A 23973-nucleotide genomic window follows, 5' to 3' on the forward strand; every position below is an offset into this window, starting at 1 on the left:
CTGGGCCGGACGCTCTGCCTGGTTACTCACCTTGTCCTTGCCATCCAGCTGGAACCGGACACTCTTCATGGGCCCTGACTGGCTCCTGGGGGCACAGCTGCCGTGCCTGGGGCAGGGGACGTGCTAGTCCCTGCACAGCTGGCCGGGGCGGGACTCACTGCTTTGAGGCTGCTCTGTTTGTTTGCCTACAGAGCTGGCGAAGTCAAGGCTTAACCCTTCCTCCTGTGCCGGCATGCGGGTGCCTGGCCCAGATCTCCCACCCCCAGCACAGCAGCCAGAGAGTCTCTGCTCTGAACTGGGAGCACTGGGGGCCAGATGGTGAGGAGCGAGCCATGGGCAGGGCTGGGCATTAGCACAGGCAAGGCAAGTGGCCACTGGGGGCTCCTCACCCTGGGGGAGCGTCTCATACGCTCTGCAGCTCCCCGCCCTCCATCTTTCCCTTAGGCAGGGGGGTCACGCACGGCTGGATCTGCGCCCCCACTGCAGGCTATCCATAGCTTCCCGAGTCCCCAGCCAGCAGGGGAACACCCTCCCCCCCAGCCAGCATCACGGGTAAGATCAGATGCCACTGACAGCGGACCAGGAGCATACAACATGCTCTCACTTCCAGCAGCTCAGCAGCTGGCTCTGGCCCACAGGATCCTGCCCTGGCCCACGGCACTGGCTGGAGTCCAAAACCTGAATGCTATTCCCTCTGCAATCACACATCTCTCCAGGGGCTTCTGGGCACGTGCCAGCATTGGGATCTCACTCCCATGTGACAGCCAGTCAACGCCCCTGTGCTGGTGGGGCAGGGAGCAGACACGCTTTCAAAGACTCCAGTCAGGTTTCGATGAATTCCGTCAATGTCGGTGTCTCCTACACGTCTGGTCAGAGTCACACCCGCTGTGCACAATGACACCGCGTCACTGGTCCTGTGCAAAGCGGCTGTCACTAACACCAGCCCCGTGTGGCACAGGCCCATAGCATCCAGATGGTTTGACTGCACCACCCCCACAGCGCAGGAGCCAGGACAGGGGATGGATCATTTGATAAATTGCCCTGTTCTCTTCACTCCCCCTGGGGCATCTGGCGCCAGCCACCATGAGAAGACAGGATCCTGGCCCAGACGGACCATTGGTCTGACCCAGCCTGCCTGTTCTTACGTCCTTACTTCTGCCTGAGCGACTGGTAATGACACCGCTACCCCTAAATACACTCTGGATTTTCTGGGTGAATTTGGTGCTACAGCAAAAGCTAGAGACAAGGACAGACAGTGCAAGCTTCTGCCAGTGCCCCTCAATCCCGACCTGCTATTCCACCCCTGAGCCCCCCACAGTTCTGCTGTTGCCCCTTAGTCCTGACCGATGGAGCTCCCTGAGATACAGGCCCGTGGCACATCGCACGACCCCCTTCCCTCCCATCGCCCCCCCGGGCCATTCCGCCGCGCCAGCCGCTTGCTCTCACCTTGAGGTACCTCCTGCGATTCACGTACATGTGCACCAGGGACCTGAACTTGATCAGACTCTTCCTCAGCCTCTTGTACCTCTGCCTGCAGGGGACAGCAACCCTGTGGTTAGTGGAGGAGGTGGAAGTCTCTACGCCGGGCCCCGTACCCAGATCCCAGCCCAGGGGGAAGGCCCCTGGCACTGCCCAAATAGCAGGAACAAATAGCTCAGCTTCGGGAAGGTGGGAAGTCATGCACAGGGAAGGGACTCTGGGCTCTGCCTGACCAGCACTGGCCATAAGTGCGTGACACCAGAGTGCTCCTATGGCACCGAATCAGCCTGTCCCCCGTTTGCTGCCGGATGCTCCCAGTCCAGCTCCCCGTCCTCCCCTCCGCAACTTCTAGCTGGAATGGTTAGGGAGAGAACAGAGATTTTCAGCCCATCCTCCAATGACAGTCGGCAGCACGGCTCGCTTGCAGGTGCCCCGCTGGTTTGGACTCTACCCAAGGATTCTACATACATGTAACACGGAAGCTGGGGGCCCAAGCCAAACCCCACTGATGTTGATGGGAGTCTTGCCAATGGCCTTTGGATCAGGTCCTTTGGGGGGGCGGGGGTTGCCGTGGGGTGAAAGGTCGTGCCTGCTCCATAGGCCTTGACACCAGTGCAGTGGGGGCAGATTCTCCCCCCCTCCCCCCCCCGTGTTTCGTTTTGGAACATGTCTCTAATAGTCTATGCTCTGCCCATTGAAACGGTTTGGTTTTGCCTGGATCCCGCCTGATCCCAAAGCTCAGCGCAGGGCCACTCGAAACTCAGCCCAGGGGCGCCCCGAAGGGCTTGGGGCCTTGGTGTGGGCTTTGGTCCCCCAGTAGCTCATCCCCGCGGCCCTTCCCAAGCAGGAGAGTGAGAGGCTGGCTGGGCCCCTGCGCGGCAGGGCAGAGCGGCACCCCGGCGGTGCCCCACCCCCCAGCACCTGGCCAGGTAGCCCCGGGACTGGCTTTGGAGGAGGATGATCTTGCGGCGCAGTGAGCGGAAGCGTCTCTTGATGAAGAAGGTGCGGGCACAACGCTGCAGGGTGAGCGCTGCCAGGTGCAGGGCACGGTCCCGCTTGCTCTCCAGCAGCTGGTACAGGTGTTCCTTCATGAACAGCTGGCAGCAGGGAGAGAGAGAAAAGGCATCAGCACCCACCCCTGTGGGGGGCAGCTTCTGACCTGCTCACCCAACAGACACCAGCCAGGCTGGGGCCTGCTCCTGCCCCAGGCTCCAGCCGCTCCCGCTGACCTCCATGGGACCTCTGCTCCCAGTGCCAGGGGCCTGGCCCAGCGCTTGTGGGAGGGAATGGAAAGACTCTTCTTGATTTCAGTGGGGGCTGGGGCAGGCTCTAGGAGAATTAGCAAAGTAGGGTTGGGAAGGGTTTGGCTTAAGCCTCTGCCCCGCGTGAGCTGCATGCAGATGGCCACAGGACATCTCATTATCCCACTCTGCTGAGGGCTGCACAGCAGGGCAACCCGAGTCCGGACGCCAAGGGGTTGATGGCCGTAAGGCAGGGCACCACAGTCGTGGCCCAGGGCATCCAAAGACGCAGGTGTTTGGGCCAGGGGGGTGCTCGTCAGTTTCCATCCCGTGGCAGCTCGTGAGCGGGGCTGGTGGGGGAGGAGAGTGTGGCCTAATGGACCCCCCACCCATGATCCCAACAAGCCCAGCTCCCTGGCTGTGCTTAGCTGAGGTCACCCAGCTAGGGTTCTCCTTGGCGCATCAAGGACTCCCCTCGCCTCCGAAAACTTTGCCCACCAGTGACCCTCCCTGCCAGCGAGGAGAGCTGGTCATTGACGTGGCCCAGGCATGGGAGAGAGGGTGCAACCCCAGCCACGAGCATCCCCTGCAGCAGCTTGGGGGCCCAAGTTCTGACCCCCACCTCATGTAATCAGGGCTCCAGGGGGCCAGTTTGGCAGCAGGATTTTCAGGGCTGTATCAGGCCAAGAGTACCGTCACCATGCAGGATGGCAGCCATGCCCGCTTCCAGCCGGTGTCCCTTTAATGCCAGCTGTAATCACTCTCGCTATGACAACATCTGTTTCCAACTCCCAACAGGTCTGGCTATCAAAGAGGCCGTGGGCACTACGGTGAAGGGCACGTCTGAATTTTCCCATCGTGATCAGAGCCGACAGAGCATCACAGGCCAATGTTACGGGCCCTAGCACCAGCCGGGGATAAAGCACCGGGCCCAGCAGGCAGAGTGTTTCTAGGGGGCTAGATCATGCTTTGGGCAGTGCTCTATGACATGGGGACAAAGATCCAGGGACTAACTCCCCAGAGACATGCAGACACTCTAAAAAAAAGCACTGCACACAACAGACCCCTGCAGTCTCTGGGCTTTGACATCGGCTCAGCCATAGCAAATGGCTCCCACAGGAAACCCACCTGAAACAGGGGAATGTCTGGGGATTCCCTGACCACTGTGGGGGCAGCAGAGACCATAACTGCCCCACCTCACCCCGGCCCAGAGCTGGAGACGGCAGAAGATTTGGTCTGTGTAATGTCTGAATGATCTGGGGAGCGGGGAGCCCGCTGCTTTGTTCAGCTCACAGCACAATGGGGCCCTGAGGTCCACTGAGCCCTCTGGCTGCTTCCAAAAGACAAGGAATAATGAACGCCTGCAATGACCGCTCACTCGCGCTGCCTCCAGCTCACGCCGTTTCCACGCAAGGATTTCGGCCAGGACTGGAGCATGTCTGGTGATGACATGAGATGCTCCCACTCTCTTGCCAATTTCAGCCCTGCCTGGGGTGGGGGGACATCCCCTGATTGGCTGCCTTCCCCACTGCCCTGCCTCCTGGGGATGGGCAGCCAATCACAGCCCCCACAGATGCAGGCAGAACTCCCCCTTTGCTCTGGCCCATGAGCCAAGAGGAGTTTTTGGGTAGGGATGAGCTGCTGGGTTCTTTTCACTTCCTCCTGCCCCTCCCTCCTGTGAGCACGGGCTCAGTTTGCTCCCTGCTCTTCCCCTCTGTCCCTCTCAATCCTTGCTACACCAAGGCTGGTAAGCGGGGCAGTGAGGAGTCCCTGCACCTGCAAGTGAGGCTGTGGGTTGTGGGGGTAAAGCTGATGTGGGGCTGGGGGAGGGACAGATAATTCATTAATTAGAATTTGGGGGGTGGAGAGAAGCTGAAAGCTCTGCACCATCAAGCAACAGCAAGAGCTTCTGCAGCAAGGCCAGAACCATCTTATTGGCTACACTAATTGTCCCACACATCCCTGCGGGGGGAGTGTGGGGGGGCAGCAGGAGATCCCACAGTAACTGCCCCACATGCACCTTGGCAGGACAGGGGGCGATTACACACTATAACTGCCCTACACACATGGGGAATTCAAAAATCAAAGCCAAATCAAAAACATAATATATTTTTAAAATCTCATAATATTGGGGCCAATCACATGATAGTTGGGGGTCTGATTCATGATTTTTGAACTTCTGGGGTTGGCGATACTGACTTCTGGAGTGGTTCAGCACCCTTCTTCCAGGAGGCCTTTGGCAGGCATGAACTGATGGGATTCATACAAACGAGTGTTGCACAATCTGGGCTTGATTATTATTATAATTAGCATTATTATTATTTGTATGGTGGTAGCATGCAGGAGCTCCAGTCAGAGACCAAGACCCCACTGTACCAACACAGAACCATACACAGCCCCTGCCCCAAAGAGCTTTCAATCTAAGCCAAAGACACAAGACAACAGATGGACACAGACAGACAGACAGGGCAGCCCCAGGAAATAATGGTAGGGTTAGGATTTAATTTTCCTATATCGTGCACGTGTGAAAAGTGCGTGTGCAATGGTGTGCACGGAGTCGCCAGGATTGCACATGCGAGCAGGTAAGCGTTCATGCAGAGAACCCACTCTGCACACCAGGGGCCACTCGTGAGTGCCGTTACTTGATTCACGAGTGCAGTTCCACGTGCAAGCTGGGCACGCCGTTCCGTGGGCATGGCTGCACGTGCACGCTGCGTGGGCACAACTGAAAATGTGACCTCAGGCCCATCGTTATGGTTTGGGATTCTGCTCTGTTTGCAGACGTTGATCCAATCTCCCTAACAGTCCACAAACCTTGACAAATGTTGCCGGGCCGCCCAGGCCCTTCTCTGCCCTCCCTGGAGCGGCTGGTTCATGCAGGGGAACCTCCAGAGGTAGCTTCCCCTGCCAGTCCCTGCAAACAGACCCTGTGGCCCACAGGATACAAATGGTGCAGGGTTTCCCCAGGCTGAGACATCATCCAGCCAGCCATAAGCCCTCACCATAGGCAGAATCCGTACAGCATCTTGCCCTTGATTTCCCTTCCCCTGTCCAGGCTACGAGAGATTCTTGGCCATGGTCAAAGGGGAAGGCAACAACCGTACCTTGCTGACTCCAATGCAGTACATGGTGGGACTCACAGCACACAGCTTCTTCAGCACCTCTACACAGCTCACGCCATCTGGGGTGATGCCAGGCCGGATATCTAAGAGGCACCTGTACCTGTAGGGCCCCGGGAGCACAGTTAAGGCATGAGATCCAGACTCAAGTCAAGTCAAACCCTCTTGAGTAATTCCACCCACATCAGAGCCAAGAACGGGGCCCAGAACAGAAATTCGGGAGACACGATCCCCAGTACTCATTTAAATTAGAGAGGGAAGAGACCTGATAGGAGCCGCCTGTGGGGGGCGGTACTGGATTGCTCCCTATAGTGTGTTCCCCCTGTGTGGGGGACTGGCCCCTTTACAACTGATTCGAGTGATGAGGAATCTACCTTGCCCTCCCTCCCTACCACTCCCACTGTCTGCTCGAGCTCCCTCTTGGGAAATGCCCCTTCCCACCCCCATCCCAAAGCTTCTCAGTCTGGAATCTGCAACTCCAGGCAGCAGCACCTGTCGATGAAGATCTGGAAGGGGATGCGAACCGGGAAGCCCTCTTTGCGGATACGGATGGTCTCTAGGATTCCAGAGTACCGGAGCTGGCTGCTGACAATGTCTGCCTCGAAGACAGCTGGCTCCTGAGCAAAAGGAAAGGTGGGAGGGGGGTCGTTACAGCCTGGCTTTAATCGCCCGTTCGAGCCAAGTGAAGCAGGAGTGAGGAAGACAGGGCTGGTGGCTGTGTAGGGGCAATGCAGCATCCTCGGCCTTGGAGCTTCGATTCAGCCAAGCACTCAGACACATGCTCAACTTCAGGCCACTGACTTCAGTGGGACCTAAAGCTCCACATTTACTTAAGAGCTTTGCTGAATCAGGGTCTAGGTGCGGGGAGTGTCACTGGTTCGGGGGAGCTCTGGGGGAGAAGAGAGAGGAAGAAATGGAGAAGGCGGCAATGAGGAGGAGGAATCTCTTGCATATGAGACAGCATGGCTAAAGCATCGCATTTCCTGATGTTACTGAAATGCTTTTGTGCAGTTCATCTGCTTGCAAACCTCCTGCTACCGGCAACTAAAGCCTGATCTCCAAGGGGATTCTCCTCTCTGGACAGAGCTTTTTCACCCCACTCTTTGTGATAAAGTGTCAAGCAGCATGTTTGCAAAGAGCTTATATCTGCTCGGTTGTGACAAATGCTATTCCAGGAATAAAGTGGTTGCTGTCGCCCAGGCCGGATGTGTCTTAAGTGGCCGAATGCGCAGTCTGTGTGGTGATAGTAAGGCTTATAGCAGTGGTTCTCAAACTTTTGTACTGGTGACCCCTTTCACACAGCAAGCCTCTGAGTGCGACCCCCCCTTATAAATTAAAAACAGTTTTTTTATATACTTAACACCATTATAAATGCTGGAGGTAAAGCGGGGTTTGAGGTGGAGGCTAACAGCTCACGACCCCCCATGTAATAACCTCACGACCCCCTGAGGGGTCCCGACCCCCCGTTTGAGAACCCCTGGCTTATAGTCTCTCAGTTTCAGCCTCTAGAGGGCGATGTGATCACACACACTTAAGCAGGCCTGAGATTCCACCCAGCCGAGGATAGTTGGGACACACATTGCCTGAGGCCAGAGACAGACATCAATGCAGCGTTATTGTCTCTCTGGCCCAGCAGCTGGTTCTTCTCTCAAAGGAAGCTGGGAGGGTAACCAGGAAAGGGAGTGGGTAAAAAGCAGGAGGTGTGTTTGCTCGAGAGCAAACAAGCCGAGACAATGGGTGAGGTCCAGTCTCGGTGCATTGTCTCCCTTTGTTCAATGAGGCAGCTGCAGGCCAGACATCTCACCAAACAGCCTTTAGAGCGATAGGATCCAGGCTGGGGAACAGTGTGAAGCCATAACTGGAGACTTGCCCGGTGCACTGGGCTACCAGCAGTCCCCTCCCTTTACAGCACCCACTGTGACCCCAGCCAGGGTTGGGCACACTTATCACAGTGTCCATATAGGACACCCATGCCTTACTCCCTGTGCTAAGAAGAAGCCAGATCTAGTGAGTAATGCCCAGGGTTGAGAATCAGGAACTGCAGCTTCCATTCCTGGCCCTGCCATCGGCTCACAGGGTGGCCTTGGGCATGTCACTTTGGCCCCCGTTTTTAAAAGTGGGCTCCCTTTGTGGGTGCCTTGGTAAGACGTGATGTTCAGAGGTGCTGCTGGGCACCCACAGCTCCAGCTGACGTCAGGGGCACAGCCATTGCTCAGCACAGGTACAAGACCTCTTGGGACTCCTAGCCCCTCTCCATACAGCGCATTCCCCAGCCCACCATTTCCATTGTGCCCAGGACTAATAGAAACAGGGAGAGAAGGGGGAACTCCCTCTCCGGGGTTATGTCAATGAGACATACCCTTGGCACTGCTAACCCTGCATCCGGCCTCCCCACCACCACCCCACCAGCCGCATGGCGTGTTCTTACCTTCTTGTTGTTGGGTTTGAGGCAGCGGACGAAGAACGGGTTGCACCTGAATCGGAGAGAGAGACAGGCTTATCCGCTGGGGGAGCCGAGACCAAGGAACCCACAAGCTTGGAGGCCACAGGGCTTCCCAGGGAGTGCTGGGAGGTCTCTGCTGCACATGGTGACCGTGAAACCAAGCCAGCTGTCTTCACCAAAGAGCATTCCAGGCACGTCAGCCATGCCGGCAGGGACTTTCCAAGGCACCTAACTCCCCTGGGCCCCGTGAGAGTCCTAGTTTCTGGCTCTGGAGACCAGTGTATTGCAACTATGTTGTTACAATGTCCTGGAAAGATCCCTTCCCTCCGTGTTCCAGACCAGGACTCTGCGGGACGACTCTTTGGGCCGGTCTATACCCCACTCCGGAATGTGGAACGATGAGGAGCTGCCAGATCTTTCCCACCAGCCCATTTCCTCCCCACTCTGAATAGGCACTTTTCTGAATCCCTGTTTCTTTAAGCTCTCTGCTCACTCACCTCTCCATCTTCTCCACCAGGTCCAGGAGTGACTGCTGGAACTTAGCTGCCACCGTAGGTGCTTTATACCGCCGGGTGACGGTGCTGTTCTTCCCCATCATGGTCCTCTGCTGGGCCACCAACTGGGCATGGCCGAAGAAGAGGTTGGCCACCACCTTGGAAGGGAGGGGCATAGTTAAAAAGCAGGAAGGAATAAGGCTCTGTTGAGATGTCTTCTGTAGTGTTGCCTAGTGGATAAAGCACTAGATTGGGATTCAGGAGACCTGGTTCTATTCCCAGCTCTGCCAATGCCTGCTGGGTGACCCTAGGCAAGTCACTGCCCCATTCTGGACCTCAGTTTCCCCATCTGTACAATGGGCGTAATGATACTGACCTCCTCTGTGAAGCTCTTTGAGATTTACCGATGATAAGAGTTAGGGATTATTATTGTTCGTTATGTGCACAGTGTATCCTCAGAGGGTTCAAAACTTAAAGCACAGGAATGGGAGTCAGGACTCTTGGGTTCTTTTCCCAGCCCTGTCACTGACTTACTGTGTGATCCTGGGAAAGTCACCTCCCTGCTCTGTGCCTCGATTTCCCCACCTACAAAATGGGATCACCCGTACTGTGTCCTCATGGGATGCTGGGAAGCTTATCTGGTTTTTGTCACATGATCTGTCTGAGATACTCAGACCAAAGGAGCTATGGAAGAGCAAAGTGCTATCAGCCAAGTTAGCTGGAGTGAGATAGGGCAAGTAAATCAGGAATGAGTGGAGTTCAGTGGCTGTTAAAGTGCTTGCCTCTAGCATCTGCATGTGAGTATTCTTCAAAATCCTAGAGTGGCCTTGTCTGTTACACCCCGCCCAGGAGCACTGTCTTGGGGGAAGGTGGTACATTTACAAACCACACTGGCCAACTTGCCAGGTGGATTAACAAGTGCCCGTAAGGTTGGCAGGTGTCTCCGTGTTCTGGGTTACCCACAGACCTCTCTAGTTCCAATTCCACTCACATCCAAGAAGCTTCTTGAATGGACTTCAGCGGCTGGACAAATCCCTGGGAAACCTATTAGAGGGACCGATCCTGCCCCAAGCCCCGGGGAAGAAGGAGGTGACATCAGAGGCCTTCTCTAGTTCCGATTTCCATGATTCTGCCTCGGTAGCCAGGATTCACATTGTTCGGCAGAGAGCAAGCAGACGGGCTGCTCTTTAGAGGCAAATAACAGATACTGCCCAGAGGCATGACAGCGTTCCAAGGGGGGAAATCACATGGCAGCCCTGTGAACACTGGAGGAGCTAATTATGTTCACTGTGGCCACTGCTCTGAGTGGGAAAGGGAGTCTCACGAGTGGCAGCACGTGTAACAATCACACCTAGCTCTAATCATCTGTAGACCTCGACGCACTTTACAGAGGAGGTCAGTATCATCTGGGGACGCTGAGGTCCAGAGAGAAGTCTATTCCCAATAAGCCAGAGATAGAGCTGGGACTAGAATCCTGGTCTCCTGACTCCAGTCCACCGCTCTGTCTAATAGGCAACACTGCCTCTTATAGAAAATGCAATCCTGCTGTACCATACCATCAGGCAACCCCCAGATCCATCACCAACGCCCTCCCTGCCACTCTCCCTGCCAGCACCGCCAGCAATGGCAGCAAAGAGTCAGAGGCCAGCGTGAGCCCTTACTTTGGTTTTGCTGTTGACAAAAAGGTCCAGCACGTCCTGGCGAACTTGATCATAGTTTTTATCCAGGAACTTGTGCACCTGGAAAAATAAACAGATCCCTCCCCAGTTACTCAAACCCATTGGGTATGACATGGAAGATCTAGAAATTAAGGGCCAGATTCTCTGCTGGGGTATGCCAGCAGAGCACCTCTGGAGTTGTGATTTACACCAGCTGAGGATCTAGCGCTCGCGGCACAGCTGTGGGAAAGAGAGCCAGACTGGCAGCTACAGAGCACTGCTCTTACTCTGAATCCCAATTCTCCAGCCACTCACCTGGTAGGTTACTTTGCCAGCATAGTGTTTGATGGTGAACTCTGGGAGAGGCATCTTTGGTTTGGAGTATAATGCGTTGGAGCCATGGTGGTAATGACACTTCTGGAGGAAAGTATGGTCTGTGGCCTGGAAGTAGGAATAGGGGTGCAAGGGGTTAAGTAGGCAACCTGACTGCCTGCAGGCTACAGCCACAAGCATGCAGCCTCACTGTTCTAGCCAGCCTTTATCACTATTTAACCAGCCCCTGTGGACTGCTCTGCATCAGCAGTCAGCCAGATTGAGGGCTGGGTGATTACATGAGCATTGGTAACACTGGGAGCCATTCATATGAACTTAGGGGTGGAAAAATTTTTCATGCTTCAGGCCATGTAAACTGATAACCTGAAGGGTCAGGAAGGAACTTCTGATATCTCCCCTCACCATCACCATGTTCAGCATTGGCCTATAGGTGGGGAGTATTACATCACAGGGAACACTTGGCAGAGCTGGCCAAACATTTGGAATGAAACCTGAAAGCAGGTAAAACTCACCTGGATTGGGGCAACAAGCTGGAAGGAGCACTGACGAATGGCTAGAGCACAGAACTCTGAGTCAGACAGTCGTGTTTGGGGGATCTGTTCCCAGGTCTGCCACTGACTCACTGTGTGACCTCAGGCAAGTCACCTCACTGCTACACGTCTCAGTGTCCCCTCCTTCTTAGGGGGCTTGGGAGGCGTCGTTTATTAACATCTGTAAACGCTCTTTGAGATCCCTGGCTAGAAGCCACTGTAGACAATCTACGGCCACCTGGAACTTCCTGAACCTCTCCATGCTGCACAGGTGTCCCCACGACCACTCACAACTCCACAGCAACACAGCCGCTGAACTGTAGACCCTCCTGCTCAAAGGGTATGTCCACATTGGAGCTAGAGTGTGATTTCTTGAGTAGACATACCATTCACAGTGTAGCCACAGCTGGATGGGTGATGGGAGAGACTAGCTGCTCCGGGTACATTCCTAGCGTTTCAGACAGGAGTGTACTCGGGAAGGTTAACCTGTCCCACCCCCCATGTGGCCGCAGCTATTTTTAGCATGCCAGCTCTGTCAGAGCTAGCGCAGGTATGGCTGCCGGAGTGGGAGATTACATCTCCAGCTTCAGTATGGACACAGCCTGAAAGCCAGGCCCTCCTAACACGCGAGCTAAGGGAGAATCTCATCCAGCAGTATAGGGCCTGTGACACACAGTTGTGCAACTCTGATTCCATCCAGTAAGGGGCCCTGGTGTGCACACATCCACCCACGGTGAGGAAAGAATTCCTGTTTCATGGCAGTTTTGCTCCAATCCTGCCCTTGCTCCAGTTTATTTGCCCTGGTTGGCCACCTCCATCCCTGGTGGGGGGACAGTGGGATTGCACCTTCTCACCCAGCAGCTCTGAATTTGAACCAATGCCTTTAGTGTGACCATAGGATGCCTCCAGGATCCCTCTCTAAAGCTTACGTACACAAGGATCAGAGTATATAAATAAGGCTGACTGCCTTTACAGAGATCAAGGCATCAGAATGAACCCAGGGACTGGCGGATCAGCCCCATTACCTGCAGGAGCTAATGGCACTCGCCTCTCTGGTTAGCTTGCCGTGATCACTTTTAAAAATGAACCGCATTTTGCCAATAAGCCGCGGGCAGTGCTAAGCCCTCTGCAGCACCACTACCTGTGGGAAGGAGCTCTGGTCATCCAGGATCCTCAGAATCCCGTGTGGCTTTTGAGCAATGAGATCGATGCAGGGCTGATTGTCGCTGAAGGTGATTTCTTTCCACTCTATCTGTTCCCGGACGTACTCCTCCTGCAGGAAGCGCATGCAAGTAGGTCACGGGGTAGCAAAAGGCCGCAGTGATTTGGGCTTAGTCAGCCGGCTTATAGGTCTTTATTACGATTATTTGGCCTTGACATAGTTCTTACTAGGCCGACCTTTTCCAGAAGAACTCCCATTATCCAGGGGGCACGGGGATCAACCAAAGGCCTTCAAAGAATGAGGGGTTTCAAATAATCCTGGAGCCTGCTCTGCAGGCTTTGAAGTAAGCTCTGGGGACTAGGAATGGTAGCACCCAGTGTAGCTTTCCCCGAGGTGTTATAAAGGGGGGCCGGACTGTTCTCTCACTTGCAGGTTTGGCAGGTAGCAGGAACAGGCCAGGCGCTGCCTCGATTCCACCCAGCTTCCCCAGCTCACCTGCTCCTCCTTAAAGACAATCTTGTTGAAGAAGAATTGCAGATATTCGTTTGCATAATTGATACATAGCTGCTCGAAGCTGTTAAAGCTGAGGTCCTGTGGAAAATACACACCCATGTAAAGCATGCCTGGAAGCAGGCGCAGCAGGGCTAAGGGATAGTGAGTGAGCACAGCAGACTTTCACCCCTGTACTTAGAAGTTTAATCCTGGCTCTTCTCCAAACTGCAAATGCATTTGCTGGGCCGCAGCCTTGCTCCCATCGGTGCTCATCACAGAAGGACCATGTAAAATGGCAACATTGGTCACAACTGGCTGCATCTCTTGAGGAGAGGCTCAGGACTGGAATAGCAAGGGGTGCTGCAGGTCAGGTTTTGAGGGGCTGTGGGACGAGCAGCGGTAGAGGCCCCATGAGGGGGAGAGAGGGGGATCAGGACTGAGATGCACTGGTACAGCCGGACTGGAACAGTAGGTAATGATACACAGCGAGACTAAGCCACATTGGCAGAGCTGTGAGATGGCCCACGGCTGGCATAGGAAAGAATTGGATTGCATAGTTAGGGGATACGGACCTAGATAGTCTGATCCCGCCTGGCACCTCCTGTGTTCTTATGCATAGGAAGTTCGGGGCGGGGGGTGGGGGAGGAGTTGTTGGGGGACGGGAACAGGGGCTCAGGAACAGACAGATCTAGAGATCAGGGTGGGCTGGGGTGGTGGGTGAGGATCAGCAGAGCTTGGGCGGCGAGGTCAAGACTGGAACACACACAAACACCCCCGATTCTGGAGACATCAGTGCCTGGGGCCTGACAAACCGTTCAGGGGGATTTGCTCTGCTGAGAAAGGGAAAAAACTGAAAGTGGCACTTTGGGCCTGGACCTTAGTGAGCATCCTGCCCCAGGTGGCAAAACCATCCAAGTCTCCAAACCATTCCCGGATTCTCTGCCGCTGGCATGTTTACAGGACAACGAGGCATATGTCACCCAGACCCGTACTGGATTACAACCCATGAGGACGGAACCAGACGCATGTTAAACACATCCACCGTTTTACAGTAAGATGACTGACGGGCCAGATCCTTGGCTGGTGTATGTTAGCGTCGCTCTGTTGACCCAACAGAGCAGCAATGATTTACACCAGTTGCGGATCTGGCCCTGAGTTGGGACTATTTTGAGTGCACGGCTGCAAAGTGCAAAGCATGCAGGGAAATGCTGGCCAGGCTCCATGGAGGGGGAAGGGGGAGCCCAGGCCATCGATAACTCTCTCCACAGATGTCATTAGAAAATTGGTGAGTGAAACGCCCTGGTCGCTAGCCCATGGGGACTGAAGGTGGGAGGGTTTGCGGCAGCATCAGAAAGCAGGAGGGTGAATCTCAGGTCCCGGATGGGATTCCTGTGAATCCTCGCGGGGAGTTGGAGGCAGGAGAATTTAATGTATGGTGTGATCATTTCCAATCACAATGTCTTTTGTTTCTGTCCCACGGTCCCAGTAAGTCACGCTGTGGCTCCCAGTAGGTCACACTGGTGCCAGTATGAGATGGTAACACATTTGTCCCACCAGGGCTTTCGGTGTCATCTGCTGAGCTCACGAGGAGCTGGATTCAGGCATGGCCTGAGACCCGCGTTGCCTTCAGCGGGAGATGCCCATACGCACTCTAAGGCTACACTTAGTCCCATGTTATTATTCTCCTGATATGCTATAGGGACATCAGGGATGGGCCAACATCTCACATGCAGCCTCTGCCTTGCTCACCTCGAACCCATAGATATCCAGAATAGCTATGGAAAGAGCCTCCTTTTTAGGGTAGACCAGCTTGTTAACCCTGTCCGTGAGCCAGCTGAAGAGCAGGGAGTACAGGATCTTGGCAATAGCATCTCTGGGAAAAGGATGAGACAAGCACAGCTGTTGGGATACAGAGGAACATGTGGAAAGGGCTGCCAGACTGAGACCCAGTTGCTTTGGGAGACTGGTAGCGCTCCCTCCCACCACCACCCCAGTCCCTCTGTCCCAGTCTGCCCTGGGCATGACCCAACTAAAATCTGCCAGCCTGTCAGTAGCATTTTGAGTTACGTGCATCAATAAAATGATCAAAATAGTCAGTGCATAGTGGAAAGTGACCAGATGGCCAGACCCAAAACCATAGGATGTCTATTTCCACCTGGAGGCACTGTAAAATTCTTCAGGCCAGATCCTCAGTGGGTGTGAATGGCCACAGCTTCACTGAAGCCAAGAGAGCGACCCTGATTTACACCAGCTGAGGATCTGGCCCTACCTGATGAGTGGGTAACATACGATCCATTTTTCCCATTGTCCTAGAAAAAAGAGGGCACGTCAATTGTCTGCCTGGGCTGGTAAATCTCCAGGGCAATTTTGCAAGGCTGAAAAAATATAGCACAGGTAAAACCAGGTTGTGCTCTGGGGCGTTTCTAACAGAAGAGTGGGTCCTGGGCAGAACAAAGAGCCACAAAATGCCCTCAGTTCTGAGACACACGTTGAAAACACGATCTCAGCATTCTCCGGGTTTTTGTCAGTCACAAGGGGGAAGGTTTCCTGCCTTTGCACCGGTTAGCCACGGGGTCGGATGGCATGGGAAGAAGTAGGACTTTTGACATGTCTTACAACAGGGAAGGGAAAGGAAGGATAACAACGGATAGAGAGGAAGGAAAACCTAGTGGTAAGGGCGCTAGCCTGAACTTGGGACACCTGGGTTCAATTCCCTGCTCTGCCACGGGTGCCCTGTACAACCTTGAGCAAGTCACTTAGTCTCTCTGTAGCTTCATGTTCCATCTATTAAATGGGGACTATAGCCATGCCCTACCTGACAGGTAAAGATTGCTAAGTGCTCAGCTACTGTGGCGGGGGAGGGGGGTATAAGTAGATAGGGAAGGGACAAAGTAGATTGGTCTGCTGAATCCCACCTAAAGCAGGACAGCTGGACTTGCCTGCCACCCTGTCCACAGCATCTGGCTGTGTTTATTACATGTTTTGATAAGATGCCACTGCCTGACAGCCTTTCCTCATTCTGAATCCCTCAGTCCCCATGTGTGGCATCCTAACAAGCCAGAGACAGATCCCGGCATCTCCTAACAAAGAATCCCTTTACCTGGCATCAACGGCACTTTCTACAGTGAGGGGGGTGAAAATCTTCTCCCTCAGCGTTTCCTGTTGAGAAGGGCAAAACCAAACAAACAAACAGGTGAAATCCCCTTTAAAGACAGTGTGGCCAACACGGGGCCACCATCCCCTCTTAATTGTAGATGTGCAGCCCACAGGAGACTACAAGCCCCAGCATGCACTGCTCCATTCTGAACTGGGCAGATGGAAAGCAGGAGAAGAGGGATGAGATGAAACCCAGCGAAGGAAAATTCAGAGAAAGCTTCACAGTCAGTGAGGCCTATTAGAGGGCGGGACAGTTGTCCACAGGGAGCATCTCTTGAGTCCTTCAGAAATGGATGGGACAAAGGTCTGGCCACTGTCCATTGGTGGGAGACGCCAAGACACACCTAGATGTTGTATAAATGGAGAGAGAGATGAGGGGGGCAGAGGACTCCACAGGGATGTTCCACAAACATGAAAAGCAAAGCAACGGTTCCCAGCTGGCAGATCAGATACTGAAAATACACCGGTCCCCTGCAGGGCAATGAAGTGAGCAGGGTCTCAGAGCAGAGACTGTCTTCACTGCCGTCTACCTCCCCCATTTGTCCCTCTAGCCACAGCACCCGCCTGTCCAACCAGCCGTCTCGAATCCGCGGGCCTTACCGTCACTTTGAATGTGATGGCCTTCTGCAGCCCCTCTGGCGAGATCTGGAGCAGCTCGGCTACTGCACGGATCTCTCTCGCGCTCACCACTGACGCGACCTCCTGGCAGTCTGTCTGCGAAAGGCAAAGACAACCCATTGGCAGGCAACTTCCCAGGGTCCAGCACAGCTGGTACCCAGGGACAACCTGGGGGACCTCATACTGAAGGCCTTGTCCATCTCTGATTATGAATATAGGCCCTGATCCTGAGCTGGAGTAAATCAGTGTAGCTCCATTGACCTGGTGTTCATAGAAGCACTGACTTCACTTGGGCTACGCTGATTTACTCTAGCGGAGGATCTGGCCCATTGTCAACATTATTGTGTAGCGCTGGAGGAAGAATCAGAATGTCCCTCTTGTGGGAAAGGCTGATATTCTGACGTTGGTTTTTGTCCCAGATGGATCCAAAATGTTGAAATCTCAATTGGCTTTGCAGAACGGCAAGTTCAGAGAAGTGTTGATTTGAAACATCAAAACATTTTGTGTCTGCTGGTTCGACGTGGAACTGCCAAAGCTGCTGTAGGCCTTCCTGGGCATTGTAGTTCGGGTGCCCCATGGTGCCAGGATCCCCTGTGGGCCAGGGATTTTTTCTGGATGCAGATTCCACAAAACAGAGAGAAGCTAAAATCTTGGGTTCAATTTTCTTTTGAGAGCTTCCTCCCTGCACAGGGGCTTAGGGTCTGGTCCAGATTCCACAGAAGCCAAACCAGAGTCTTTGCATTAGCTCCAACAGACATGGGATCAAAGCCCTAGTTCGCAGCATGCATCTAAAGTCCTTGCTACCAGTATCTCTTTGCGCCCTGGGTCCCCTTCCCATCTCCCCCCTGGGAGCCGATTACCTCGTATTTTTCAAAGTAGACGTTCCCCAGGTGGAGGATGGAAGACAGAATTCGGAAGATGCTGTTCTGGTCCTCGGTGCTGAAGTTCAGGATCTCCATGGCACTGAGCAACCTCCGGAAATCCTCAGCATCACTCTTGCCAGGAATCTCGCAGTTACCTCCCTGCAAAGGTCCCAATCAGAGCATATCTGTGGAACATGCAATCTGAGGCCCAGGAATTAGCCACGACAGGGGATGCAAATTTACGGGGACTGGGGATTTACCAATCTGGGGAGCGAAGCAACCTGAATGTCACAAGGACCTGGGCGCTGTCACAGCTGCAGAAAGAAATGGAATTGCAGGTTGTCAGCTGTTTGAGGCGGGGCTGCGTCTGCCTGTTTGTACAGGGCCTTGGACAATGGGTCCCAGATCCTGATTGGGGCTTTTGGGTGCTGCACCAGTAGAAATAATAAATTAAGTGGGCCTGATTGCTGAGCTCATGGGCGGACGTGGGCCCCATACCTGGTTCAGGTAATAGTAGGTTTCTGCATCTTGAAGGCAGAATTGCTGCTTCTGCTGAGCGGGAAGGCCAGCCAGCATCTCATAGAATATGTGATAGTTCCTTTCGTCGTTGGCCTATGAAACAAGAGGGACGAGACTAAGGAAACATCATGACATGGTGATGGCAGTGGGGGGTGGCACAATAAATGCTGGGACTCACCTGAAACACGATCCTTGATTTCTCAAGAAGGTACTGTGAGGTTATGGCACCACAGATCAAGCCTCTGGGAGAGACAAAGGTTAGCGCCTGGGGGCTGCGAATCTTAGCACGGCATCTCGTCAGACATAAGAGAGTGAAGGAAGGACCGAGGATCTATCCACACCCAGCCCTCTGCGCCCGCAGGACACTGGCTGTGTGGGAGGTGCCCAACCGATGCCAACCAATGGCTCCTGCTCAGCACTCCAGAGGAACGTGAATGTCGCCCAAGGTCCCAGCCTGTCTGCTCAGTGGGAAACGGCCTACTCCAATACGGTTCAACTCCATCCCCGAGGGCTGCCAGCCCAGCATCTCATCCCATCTCTTCCCTGAAGTACTGCTGGGTCCAAGGACTCGTCATTGCCCCTTGTTTTTCCTTGAATCTGAGCTGAATCTGCCTCAGAGCTCAGCCCTGTGGGTATCCTGCTACCCAGGTGCTCATGCTGCAACCCCCAGCACAGCTGAGCGAGGGGAAAGCCACGAGAATGCCACCTGCCTGCTGCCGCCTATGGTAAACAAAGGGCCAACCACGTGCAGCCATCAGAGACAACAGATTGGCTGTTGCAGCCTGGCAGACTGAGTCAGACAGGTGGCAATTAAGCCTCCTGCACTAAAAGCCAATGCAGAAGAGACAACTAGAAGAGAACCTCCTCCTTATTGCCAGTGGGGAGAGATGGACTCTAGTCTATTCTGCAAAGGTTCTTACACTGCCCTCATCACCACAGTATCTGAGTGCCTTCCAGCTGTGCATTAAGCAACATGACTGAAGTCCGTGTGGATGGATGGGCAGTCAGAAAACCACGATAGCTGCCCAATTCCCAGGCTAAGCAAGAGGAACAACGAGAAGGGTGGAGGATTTGAGTTGCTGAGTGTGGTGTATTGAGGACCGGGGTTGGAACTGCAAGCTATCACTTTAAGAGTGGGAAGGGGAGTGGAAGGGGGAAAGCAGTTCCTGGTCCTGCTTGCATGCTGGAGGGCTGTGTTGTGAAGTGGCTGGGAGCAGCAGGCAATCTGCAGGCAGCCAGCCTAAGAGCAAGGTGGGGTGACTTGTGCTTCTTTGTTTTAGGGAGCAGCCTGCTTTGTCACTCTCTGGTTTTGGTTACAGTGTGTTATCGTTCTGAATTCTAAGAAATAAACTCATGTTGCGTTGCAACCTTCCAGCAAGAGCAGTTAAATTTTTATCTAGTTTCTCTGTGTGTGCCATGAACTGAGGAAGCCCCGGCCTTCTGCTGGGGAGCTGGTGCTCCCATGTCCTATATCCCAGCCCCCATGGAAGCCCTTCACGCCCCGCCCCCCGGATTCACGTATCTGGATGAGAGACTGAGATGTATCCAGAGACTGGAGGAATGGCAGCCCTGCTACAAGGCCATGTCAGTTGGGACTGGGGGAGCTCAACAGGAGGAATATTTGTAGGGCCTGATATTTGAAGCGGAGGCCTGAGTTGTGCACACAGTTACCGCAACTGCATATGCAGCTCTGGCAATTGGATGTGCGTGCAGCCAGTTACACATCTATTAGGCAGTGCTCACAGTCACACAACTGGCGGTGCAAATTAGGTGTGCAATGGCACACACCTGATTTTTTTAAAAGCAGACCCTTAAAATCAAACAACCCCTCCCCACACGCAAGAGGGACAAGAATACAATCTGTCAGGGGAGACTCCTTTCTCCTTTCCCAAAGAGTTGCCTGCGGCTGGAATGGCCAACCGCCCAGCCCGAGGAGCTGAATGGTTCCCGTGCTTTGCATGGAACCATTAAATCACAGTTGAGGAGCACAAGGATCTAACACCTCCCAGGGGTTGGATTGGCCTCTCAAGTCAGCAGCCCAGAGCCAGGACCGTGGGGCGGAATTCCCTCGGGCTGGGGGTCACTTTCAGACACACAGAGTGGGGTGTTAGAGGGACACTCAGACGCTCATCGTTACTTACTCCTCCAGAAAGATTTCCACAAATTTCCCAAACCTGCTGGAGTTGTCGTTCCTCACTGTTTTGGCATTTCCGAACGATTCCAGCAGGGGGGTCGCTTCGAGGATCTGCCCCAGCCAGACAAAAAAACACCAAGAGCCCGTCAGGGTGAGACAGTCCAACCAGGGGCGCCACGATGCTGCAGTGATGGGCATAGTGCAGAAACGAAAGGCTTGCTAGACACGTCGGCTTAACCCTCCTGGCTGCCCTGGGCCAAGGATAAAAATGGTCCCTCCACCTGCAGCCTGCTCCTCTTGGGGACAGGAGATAAAAGCCTTCCCCATCCTTTGTATAAGAACATAAGACGAGCCACACTGGGTCAGACCAGTGGTCCAGCTAGCCCAATATCCTGTCTGCCGACAGTGGCCAGTGCCAGGTGCTCCAGAAGGAATGAACAGAACAGGGCAACGGTCGAGTGATCCATCTCTTGTTGGCCAGTCCCAGCTCCCAGAAGTTTAGGGACACCCAGAGCATGGGGTTGTGTCTCTGACCATCTTGGCTAATAGCCATTGATGGAACCATCCTCCATGAGATTATCTAATTCTTTTTTGAACCCATTTATACTTTTGGCCTTCACAGCATCCCCTGGCAACGAGTTTCACAGCTGACAAATGTGCATCGTGTGAAGTACTTCCTTTTGTCTTTTTAAACTGGACGCCTATTATTTCCTTATGTGACCGTCTGGTTCTTGTTTTATGTGAAGGGGTTAATAACACTTCCTTTTTCCCTTTCTCCACACCAGTCATGATTTTATAGACCTCTCTCATAACCCCCCTTAGTTGTCTCTTTTCCAAGCTGAAAAGTCCCAGTCTTATTAATCTCTCCTCATATGGCAGCCGTTCCATACCCCTAATCATTTTTGTTGCCCTTCCCTGAACCTTTTCCAATTCCAATATATCTTTTTTGAGATGAGGAGATCACATCTGCAAGCAGTATTCAAGATGTGGGCGTACCATGGGTTTATATAGAGGCAATATGATATTTTCTGTCTTATTATCTATCCCTTTCCTAATGGTTCCTAACACTCTGTTCACTTTTTTGAACCGCTGCACATTGAGTGGATGTTTTCAGAGAACTATCACAATGACTCCAAGAGCTCTTTCTTGAGTGGTAACAGATAATTTAGACCCCATCATTTTATATGGATAGTTGGGATTGTGTTTTCCAATGTGCATTACTTTGCATTTATCAACATTAAATTTCATCTGCCATTTTGTTGCCCAGTCACCCAGTTTTGTGAGATCCTTTTGTACCTCTTTGCAGTCTGCTTGGGACTTAACTATCTTGAGTAGTTTTGTATCATCTGCAAATTTTGCCACCTCACTGTTTACCCCTTTTTCCAGATCATTTATGAATATGTTGAATAGGACTGGTCCCAGTACAGACCCTTGGGAGACACCACTATTTACCTCTCTCCATTCTGAAAACTGACCATTTATTCCTATCCTTTGTTTCCTATCTTTTAACCAGTTACCAATCTATGAGAAGACCTTCATTCTCATCCCATGACAGCTTACTTTGCTTAAGAGTCTTTGGTGAGGGACCTTGTCAAAGGCTTTCTGAAAACTTAAGTACACTATACCCACTGGACCCCCTCAAAGAATTCTAGTAGATTGGTGAGGCGTGATTTCCCTTTACAAAAACCATGTTGACTTTTCCCCAACAAATCTTTTTGTTGTTTACAGCACCAGGCACAATGGGGCTCTTAGATGCCATGGGAATAATTTTAAATTAATAATTACATTTTTTAAAAAAGAAAAATGATGCCTTGGGCATTGGCACCTCTGGCCCATTGGTGGACCCAGCACTGCTCGGAAATGTTTTTCACCATCAGTAGTTGTGACTGACACGAGCCATCCCTGGCATTCAGGGCCTGAGAACTGGCGAATACAGCAAAACCTCTGTTCTCCTCCAGAAGTGGTCTTAGGAAAATAGTGCTTCCAAATTAAACATTTGGCTGAACAATGAAGAGAGACCAGGGTTTGGCTTCCTTTAGTTCCTTTTCTGTTTAAGGAGTGGAATACAGTGACCTGCCCACAAATGCAACAGTCATTGTCTGCTCTGCAACAGCTCCCACACGAGGCTGGGGGCAAGGGATGATTTTAATGCGAGAGGGTTTTCTTAGGTTTTCTAGCCTGTCTGCTGAGTGCCAGGGGAGCTGTAACTCCCCCCTTGCTGATGGCTGAAGGAGGGCAGGAGGGGAGAAGGAGAGTAGGAGAGCGAAGGGAAAGATAGTCACGGCAAAACCACGCACACACACACAGGGCTAAAGGCTGCAGGCAAAAAAAACCCCGTGACTCCTAGGGGAGTTCTGAGCCGCAGGATTTAGCCTCAGCAGAGATAACACAGCAGGCCACTTCGGCATCAGTCTGTTAGGTAAGTGGAAATTTTGCATCCCACACACACACCCTGTACCTCTATCTATGGTAGTGCAGCAGGGACGCATAGGAACAACAACAGGTCAGGGTCACCAACACACCGGCCGTGAGAAGAGGATAATAAGCCACACTCTACTGCAAAGAACTGTACGTTTACCCAGGATTCCTCTGGGGAAGGGGACCTACCTCCCTAGAATGGGACCGACATCTGCCCTTCCTGCTGCTGCAGAGGGGCTGTACGAGGCTTCCTAGAAGGCAGACCCTTCTCTGGCTTTCACACAGGGTCCCTCTGATGCTCTCTTTGCCAGGCAGAATGAACTTCTGTGCTGCGATTTGGGGAGGAAGGCCCCTACTCCGACAGGAGGAGCACAGCTTGGTGTCCCAAGAGATCCCTGAGTTTAGCCATGGAGAGCGAGGCAGGGAGGGTTTTGGAGGGAGCCGAGAGACCCCAAGTGGGTCCCAAGGAAAAATGAGTGCCTGTGAATGGCTCCAGGGAATAAGGCCCTGAAAGCCATCATGGGAAGAGGCTCCAAACAGCCTTCAGTTTTAACTGACTCATGCTGAATGCCCCAGGTACCTCCTGAGGGAACGCTTGCACCTGCTGGGTTGCAAAATGTGCTGATTCTGTCCATGGGGACACATTTGCCAAGCTGCCAGCCAGGCTGAGACATCTGAGAGGACGCACCTGCCGTGCGGCGGAGCAGGCCAGTACATCCTGGTCAAATGCACCTGCCAGGCTGCCACTCACCTCCGGTACCTCCCGCCATTCTACCGGCTCTCAGGGCACATTGGTGGCTCATGGCAGCACACATGGCAGCTGCAGCCCTCCAGGAGCAAGCAGCACCATAACTCGTGGCGTCTGGAAAGGCGACAGTACCTGCTGCATCACACTGCGTTTCTGATTGACCGCTGCCAGGTAACGCAGGACCAGCTTGGTGGCTTCCGTTTTGCCTGAACCACTTTCGCCACTAGAAAGAGAAGACGCGAACGTAAGGCGGGTGGCTGAGCGCGCAATCACCCGAAGCCAGCCGAGAGGTTACCGAACCGAGCGGCAGCTACACGTGCTGTGGGTGCTGTGCTCGGCCCTGCTCCCTTTGAAATCAACGGCCAAATTCCGACTGGCTTCAGCAGGGGCTGGACCAGGCTTGGCGGTTTTACCATTATATTGATTGTACTACTGTGGTGCTGGTTAAAGATGCCAGCTAGAGATCGATCCGGGAAGCGCTCAATGTACATCCCTTTGGAATTTGCCAGGACGATGACGATAAAGATGCCAGCTTCGCAGCCCTGCAGAAGGACGTCTCAGATCGA

General features: G+C 53.4%; 1 protein-coding gene across 1 annotated transcript in view; it reads right to left on the reverse strand.

Moving 5' to 3' along the window:
• The window catches only part of MYO15A (myosin XVA), an 84220-nt gene that overhangs the window by 50054 nt on the left and 10193 nt on the right, over positions 1-23973 (reverse strand). The window contains exons 9-27 of the mRNA XM_077828730.1: positions 23540-23630; positions 22700-22705; positions 20249-20352; positions 18286-18349; positions 18087-18200; positions 17586-17747; positions 16708-16821; positions 16052-16110; positions 14701-14824; positions 12955-13050; positions 12439-12570; positions 10750-10875; positions 10438-10515; positions 8780-8934; positions 8268-8313; positions 6332-6456; positions 5825-5942; positions 2401-2576; positions 1437-1531 (exon numbers count right to left, since the gene is read on the reverse strand). Of these exons, the coding sequence (XP_077684856.1) occupies positions 1437-1531; positions 2401-2576; positions 5825-5942; positions 6332-6456; positions 8268-8313; positions 8780-8934; positions 10438-10515; positions 10750-10875; positions 12439-12570; positions 12955-13050; positions 14701-14824; positions 16052-16110; positions 16708-16821; positions 17586-17747; positions 18087-18200; positions 18286-18349; positions 20249-20352; positions 22700-22705; positions 23540-23630 (1985 nt within the window). The remainder of the gene's footprint in view (positions 1-1436; positions 1532-2400; positions 2577-5824; positions 5943-6331; positions 6457-8267; positions 8314-8779; positions 8935-10437; positions 10516-10749; positions 10876-12438; positions 12571-12954; positions 13051-14700; positions 14825-16051; positions 16111-16707; positions 16822-17585; positions 17748-18086; positions 18201-18285; positions 18350-20248; positions 20353-22699; positions 22706-23539; positions 23631-23973) is intronic.

Source organism: Eretmochelys imbricata, chromosome 10 (genome assembly GCF_965152235.1).
Source record: "Eretmochelys imbricata isolate rEreImb1 chromosome 10, rEreImb1.hap1, whole genome shotgun sequence".
In the NCBI taxonomy this organism is placed as follows: Eukaryota; Metazoa; Chordata; order Testudines; family Cheloniidae; genus Eretmochelys; species Eretmochelys imbricata.